General features: G+C 43.1%; 1 protein-coding gene across 3 annotated transcripts in view; it reads left to right on the top strand.

Annotated features, from left to right (window-relative positions):
- ASB3 (ankyrin repeat and SOCS box containing 3) overlaps positions 1–7,809 on the top strand; it is a 58,720-nt gene that overhangs the window by 28,364 nt on the left and 22,547 nt on the right. For all 3 annotated transcript variants that reach the window (XM_066611915.1, XM_066611913.1, XM_066611914.1), the window contains exons 2-3: positions 4,111–4,307; positions 4,600–4,758. In XM_066611915.1, the coding sequence (XP_066468012.1) occupies positions 4,112–4,307; positions 4,600–4,758 (355 nt within the window). In that variant the 5' untranslated portion in view covers position 4,111. The remainder of the gene's footprint in view (positions 1–4,110; positions 4,308–4,599; positions 4,759–7,809) is intronic.

Genomic DNA, 7,809 nt, shown 5'->3' with positions numbered 1-7,809 from the left:
GTAAGGGGATTAAAATCTGGTGTTCAAAGAGCTGTATGTTTGACACCCTTGGGTTAAACTTTTCAAAAAATGGTGTGCTCAACAAATGGCATTTCATAATTGGTACGATTTTAACACCGAATTTTCCAGAGAAGAAAATGTCCAACTAAGTCTAAGGGAACAGTGATCATGCTGCAATCTGTTTCGACATGCACATCGGGGGAAGAATACTGGGCAGATCTCTCACAAAAACGCTTGACTTCCAACGGGCGGACTTCCCTCAAATGAGGAGGCTGGTTAGAAGGAGGCTGAAAGGGAAGGTAAAAAGAGTCCAATCTCTCCAGAGTGCATGGAGGCTGCTTAAAACAACAGTAACAGAGGCCCAGCAGAGGTGTATACCACAAAGAAAGAACGGTTCCACTAAATCCAGGAGGGTGCCCGCATGGCTAACCAGCCAAGTTAGAGAGGCTGTGAAAGGCAAGGAAGCTTCCTTCCGTAAATGGAAATCTTGCCCTAATGAAGAGAATAAAAAGGAACATAAACTGTGGCAAAAGAAATGCAAGAAGGTGATACGGGAGGCCAAGCAAGACTATGAGGAACGCATGGCCAGCAACATTAAGGCATAATAACATAAAAGCTTCTTCAAATATGTTAGAAGCAGGAAACCTGCCAGAGAAGCGGTTGGCCCTTGGATGGTGTGGGAGGGAAAGGGGAGATAAAAGGAGACTTAGAGATGGCAGAGAAATTAAATGAGTTCTTTGCATCTGTCTTCATGGCAGAAGACCTCGGGCAGATACCGCTGCCTGAACGGCCCCTCCTGACTGAGGAATTAAGTCAGATAGAGGTTAAAAGAGAAGATGTTTTGGACCTCATTGATAAATTAAAGATCAATAAGTCACCGGGCCCTGATGGCATCCACTCAAGTGTTATTAAGGAATTGAAGAATGAAGTTGCTGATCTCTTGACTAAAATATGCAACTTGTCCCTCAAAATGGCCTCAGTGCCAGAGGATTGGAGGATAGCGAATGACACATCAATCTTTAAAAAGGGAAAGAGTGGGGACCCGGGAAACTATAGGCCGGTCAGCCTATTATCTATATCGGGTAAGATGGTTGAATGCCTCATCAAAGATAGAATCTCAAAACACATAGATGAACAGGCCTTGCTGAGGGAGAATCAGCATGGCTTCTGTAAGGGTAAGTCTTGCCTCACAAACCTTATAGAATTCTTTGAAAAGGTCAGCAGGCATGTGGATGCGGGAGAACCTGTGGACATTATATATCTGGTCTTTCACAAGGTGTTCGACACGGTCCCTCACCAAAGGCTACTAAAAAAACTCCACAGTCAGGGAATTAGAGGGCAGGTCCTCTCATGGATTGAGAACTGGTTGAAGACCAGGAAACAGAGAGTGGGTGTCAATGGGCAATTTTCACAATGGAGAGAGGTGAAAAGCGGTGTGCCCCAAGGATCTGTCCTGGGACTGGTGCTTTTCAACCACTTCATAAATGACCTGGAGACAGGGTTGAGCAGTGAGGTGGCAAAGTTTGCAGATGACACCAAACTTTTCCAAGTGGTGAAGACCATACGTGATTGTGAGGAGCTCCAGAAGGATCTCTCCAAACTGGCAGAATGGGCAGCAAAATGGCAGATGCGTTTCAATGTATGTAAGTGTGAAGTCTTGCACATTGGGGCAAAAGATCAAAACTTCACATGTAGGCTGATGGGTTCTGAGCTATCTGTGACAGATCAGGAGAGGGATCTTGGGGTGGTGGTGGACAGGTTGATGAAAGTGTTGACTCAATGTGCTGCGGCTGTAAAAAAGGTCAATTCTATGCTTGGGATCATTAGAAAATGTATTGAGAACAAAACGGCTAATATTATAATGCCGTTGTACAAATCGATGGTAAGGCCACACCTGGAGTATTGTGTCCAGTTTTGGTCACCACATCTCAAAAAGGACATAGTGGAAATGGAAAAGGTACAAAAGAGAGCAACCAAGATGCTTACTGGGCTGGGGCACCTTCCTTATGAGGAAAGGCTACGGTGGTTGGGCCTCTTCAGTCTAGAAAAGAGACGCCTGAGGGGGGACATGTTTGATACATACAAAATTATGCATGGGAAGGATAAAGTGGATAGAGAGATGCTCTTTACGCTCTCACATAACACCAGAACCAGGGGACATCCACTAAAATTGAGTGTTGGGAGGGTTAGGACAGACAAAAGAAAATATTTCTTTACTCAGCGTGTGGTTGATCTGTGGGACTCCTTGCCACAGGATGTGGTGATGGCATCTGGCCTGGATGTCTTTAAAAGGGGTTTGGACAAGTTTCTGGAGGAAAAATCCATTATGGGTTACAAGCCATGATGTGTATGTGCAACCTCCTGATTTTAGAAATGGGTTATGTCAGAATGCCAGATGCAAGGGAGGGCACCAGGATGCAGGTCTCCTGTTATCTGGTGTGCTCACTGGGGTATTTGGTGGGCCTCTATGAGATACAGGAAGCTGGACTAGATGGGCCTATGGCCTGATCCAGTGGGGCTGTTCTTATGTTCTTATGAAGTTTGTAAGAGAGGGTGCCAGTGCAGTATTTATTTACTTACTGCAGCCATTTTCAACCACTGTGCTGTGGCATACTAATGTGCCGCAAATGGTCTGTAGGTGTGCCGGGGGAGTTTTGGGTGGTCATTTTTTAGTAGGGCTCTTGGGGAATATGAGCCCCCCCACCAACACCATGCTGTGCCTTGTCAATTGTCAAAATACCGATGGTGTGCCTTGACCATTTTAGTGCTTTGTCAGTGTGCCCTGAGTTGAAAAAGGTTGACATTCACTGACTTACTGTATATCCTGATTCCCCTCTTAAAATATAGGATGTTGTGGTTCTCAGACCCTGCTAAGTAAGCAGGCAGACGCGTAACAAGTGAATTCAGTGGCTCAGGCTTTAGTGAGATGTCGGACAGACAAGCCAACTGGTGCTGAAGGCTCACCTGAGCTCCAGATTCTGCTAGGCAGGCAAGCAGATTAAATTATCAAAGTTCACTGTTTTCTTAGGATTACAATAGTTCTACAGGAGTTGATCTTGATTTTTTTAGGGGTGCATGTGTGTACTGCATCTTGTCCTCTGTGGGAAGGGCAATTCTACCTTGGATGGACAATTCTGAGGAGAGAAGCTACCCCCTACTGCTTAAGCTGCTCAAAATCTCTTCCTCCTGAATCTGTGTTTCTTTGTTGTTTGCTTATGCATATTTGCACATACTATATTTAATTAACCCTTAAAAAAACCTCTTCAGTGAGAGAATGGTAAAGGTTTCATATGGATGCAGTTGTTGGAGAGCCAGTCCTAGCTCCTGTTTCCTGTTGAGATCAGCTCAGTGGTATAATCACAGCACAATCTTATGCATGCGTGCTTGAGGGTAAACTCTATTGAACAAAACTGGATTTACTGCTGAGTAAACATGCATAGGATTACACTGAAAAGTTTAATGGTATAAAATGGATCTTATTTCCCAGGGTCTAATTGAACTTATAATAAATATGTTGGGGCCAGACTACAGGTTATATGGAAGATTTCTGATTGGATGCATTTTACTTAAATCAGCCATGGGAGAGCCAAATTTAGATGGGGTAGAGGACCTTGTCCTCCCCTTTTTCGCAATCCTCCAATGAAAATTCCTTCCCTTTCCTGAAGCTGATCTTATAAAAATAAAATTTAGGGTACAATCCTAACCAGGTCTACTCAGAAATAAGTCCTATTTTGTTCAATGGGGCTTACTCTCAGGAAAGTGTGGTTAGGATTGCAGTCTTACAGGCTTAAGATGTCTGTGTTGGCTTGTTCCAAGAACTGTAGTATTTCATTTTTTAAAATTCAGGGTATTGTCTAGTAGTGCCAGTTCTTAAACATGAAAGAAATATGAAGAATTCAAATGTCATTGCAAAGCAAGGCGTTATCTTCATCAGAAATCTTTGAATGCACTTCTAATTTATTTAGAATGGAGTTTTCTAACAGATAAGTTTGAACAGTTTTGTGCTCCAACGTCATGAATAGTTTATGAGATAAAATATTGTTGATCTGCAGTGACTTCAGTTTGTGTGTTTTTTGTCTCCCTCTTTTTTTCCTTTGCCATGTCTGTTAGAATGGATTTTACGGAAGCCTATTCAGACAGATGCTCTGCTGTTGGGCTTGCAGCCAGAGAAGGAGATGCCACACGTCTGAAGAAGCTAATCAAACAGGGATACAGTGTTGATGTTCGTGATAATAGGGGCTGGATGGCAATCCACGAGGCAGCGTTTCACAACAGAAGTGAATGTCTGAAGCTCTTGCTTTGTGCGGGTGAGGAAAAGCATTCCCTTGTGTTCTCTTCTGCCTATTCCTTATGCTCTGCCTATACCATATTTTGTTGGTTGCCGGGAATAGGATAGTGGAATGAAACCAAATGGATTGTTCGCATAGCGTCCTTTAAAGTCATCAGTTACCTGAACGCTTCACCACATGCTATTTTTAAACAGGCAAAATCTAAGCAGAGACAGTGCAAACATGCTTTCTCTCATTGCTTCTACTTCAAAAGCAGTTGTAGAATTTTAGAACCTAAGCACAAGGCTAAGCTTTTCCTTATTATTTTCAGCACCCTCAGATAACTACATAAGATCACAGACGTTTGAAGGCAGTTGCCCTTTACATCTTTCTGTGGACCGGGGACACTTGGAATGTGTTGCCATCCTCTTGAAATCTGGAGCTGATCCAAATCAGGTTACTCATGATGAAACCACACCCTTATTTTTAGGTGAGCATGGCCTCTTCTGAAAGTGTACCTCTGCAGTCTTCTACACTGAAGGGCAAGTATTTTGAAACCTGGAGGAATTTTCTAAAGTGACTCATGGGGTGTGTGGGTAGGTATGGGTATGGGGGGTGTATTTTAAGTAGCTCAAACTCTTACCAGGTGTGAAACCTCTGGATACACCTTACAGAGTCCTCTGGATTCATGCTATCAAACGATAACTGAATGGTTATTATTTTTGCTCATTTTTGTAATGCTGCATGGTATGGTTTGTTTATACAAGTTGAACCAATTTATTTGTGGATTTTATATCCATGAATCTGGCTCAACTCAGGTTCCCTGGACCCACGTTGAGCCAGATTTGGCCCTACCTGAAGCCCTTGAAGGTGACCGGAGGCTCTTCTGAGGCCCACAGAGGCAGGCCACGGCCTTTATGGGCTTCAGGAAGGCCTCTGGAGGTCCTAGAAGGGCACTTCCGGTTTTGGGCCGAAAACTGAAAGTGCTCTTCTAGGACTTCCAGAGGTCTTTCTGAGGCCCATAAAGGCTGCGCACTACCTCTTTGGGCTCCAGATGTAACCAGAGAAAGGCTCTGTTTGGGAGTGTCAGTGGGCTGGAAAACCGTGGATTTTGTTATCCGTAGTTGTCTGTATCGTTGGGGGTGTGTGGTGGGTGGGTCCAGGAACAGATCCCTGTGGATACAGAGGTACCACCTACAGGAGGCGCACTGTCTGTATCCATGAGAAGAAGGGTCATAGTGGGCTCACCATTTAAAATTGACAGAAGGAAGACAGTTGAGAAAGGTGGCAGGAAATGGAATCTGGGATAAAATATACCTCAATGTACTTAGTTAATGGCGGACCTACTAGACTTTGGCTGCAAGCCTAACCACACTTTCCTGAGAGTAAGCCCCATTGAACAAAATAGGACTTACTTCTGAGTAGACCTGGTTAGGCTTGTACCCATTGTTAAATATGGCCTAAGAGCTAGGGGGTTGAACCAATGGCACCCCAGAGATGACTGGCTTAGTAGCAGCTAGAGTCCAAAGAGGAAGGAGCTTAATGCCCGTTCCCTCACAGATTCAGTGACTGTTCTTCCTGCTGCTGACACAATGTTCTGCCTACCCAACTGGCTTTTAAACCAGAAACAGGACTGATGTTCTCTAGTCAGTCTCTGATAGAAGTCACTCAGCTGCTGGATGGCTGTAAGAGACCTGGACCAGAGACTGTAACCTTTTCTGAGTATTACCCATCTTTATGATCCTCCCAAGTGTAAGATGGAGAAAGGTGCCTTTTAGATTTTCTTTTTCAAAGTACCTTAGAATGAAGAAAACATGCCTTGTTTGTACATCAGAATGCCCTGAGACTCGGTAAGACTGTATTGTGAGTACAAGAAGGGAGGAGCCACCTCCAACCTAAGCCAGGGGCTGGTGAACATAAGAACTATACACCAAATTTCAGTGCAATGGACTTGAGCGCCCAAACCTATCCAACTTTCCAGTGCTGATGCAGCTGTGCCAACAGGGCAGGAGCTGCATCCTGCTGTTGGAGGACAGTCACAGAGGCCTCTTCAAGTTAAGGAAACGTTTATTCCCTTACCCTGGGGCTGCATTGCGGCTGCATTGAATGAGCATAAGGCAACCTGATATGCTAAAGCATATCTTTCTTGCTGCAAATCTTTCTTGATATGCTAAAGCAATTCTTTCTTGCTGCAGTCTTGTAATCTAATCAGATGGTTTAGTTTTGCAATCTGCTGGAGGAATATTTTTTTTGTATCAGTAGTACTTTTTTGTACTGGTCATCTTGCGTGTTATTTGTGTTTGATAAATTGTTTTGGAAATTTTTTGACGTGGAATTATGCTGTTAATATGATGCTATTGTATTGCTGCTGTGCTGAGATGATCATCTTGTTTTTCTTATACATTGTAAGCTGCTTTGGCCATAATCATTTATGGAAAAGCAGGATGCAGATACACTGAATGAACAGAGGATGAGGCTATGAAGCATTCTGAAAAGGATTTTACAGTTATAGAAGTGATAGTTTCCAGGGAACTGGAAGAAACGAGTAACAATCCTTTAGAGCTGGCGGTATTTGTAGTGAGCCGGCAGGTGTCAGTGTTACCCACAGAATGGCAAAACCTGCAGTGAGTGTAAACAGTTTGCATCAGGGTGTGTTCTTGGAGAAAGCTTTATTTCTAAGTAGCAATGAAAGTGGACCTTTTACATAGACCTTCAGTGGGTGATTGCTTGTGCAACAGTCTATAGCTTGGATTCTCAGACTGTGAGGTGGGACCTCTGGTGGGTGTAGAATGCAAGACACATGGATGAAGAGTGTGTGGCCAGGGGATCACAAAAGTAGGATTGAGAATGATTATCTGATGCTGGGAATAATTCCTTCTGGAAACCCTTCTTTATGAGGAAATGCTACAAAGCTTGGGTCTTTTTAGTTTAGAAAAAAGGAAAGTGAAGCTTATAAATGTTTGCCTGTTGAGAAGAAAATGGATTGAGAGAAATTCGTCTCCCTCTTTAACATCATTACAGATCATCCCATGAAACTGATTGGTGGGGGATTTAGAATGTATACAATTTTGAATGTATACAAATGGGGATTCCATTTGTGTGTTAAAGAGAGATACTTTTTATAACCTTCTGCCTTAATACATATGTCAACATTCGCAGATCTTTTGAATGTTGCAGGATCTGGCTTTTGTAATGCTTCACCAAAACATTTTTGCAGTCCATAATATTTGCTGAACAAACTTGCGTTATGAACTTACGTTCATAAGTTTTACTTACAAAAGCTTGGCAAGATAAGACAAGATATTGTGGTATAAACAGCTTTCCTTCTCTTGGCTAAAATGCATGTTCCTTTTAGATGTGGTTTGTCTCTGTTGAGTTTTGGGTATAAATAAACTGAAGCTTTTCCCCATTGGACATGTTGCTGAAGAAAAGATTGTAAATAATTTTCATACCTTTAAGCATTCTGAAGTGTGGTGTGCGGCAGAAGCCTACATACGTACTTGCCAGGGGCGTATGCAGTTCTGGTATTGAAGTGTTGTGT

Source organism: Tiliqua scincoides, chromosome 1, assembly GCF_035046505.1.
Source record: "Tiliqua scincoides isolate rTilSci1 chromosome 1, rTilSci1.hap2, whole genome shotgun sequence".
NCBI lineage: Eukaryota > Metazoa > Chordata > Lepidosauria > Squamata > Scincidae > Tiliqua > Tiliqua scincoides.
This window is presented reverse-complemented; position numbering and strand designations above follow the sequence as displayed.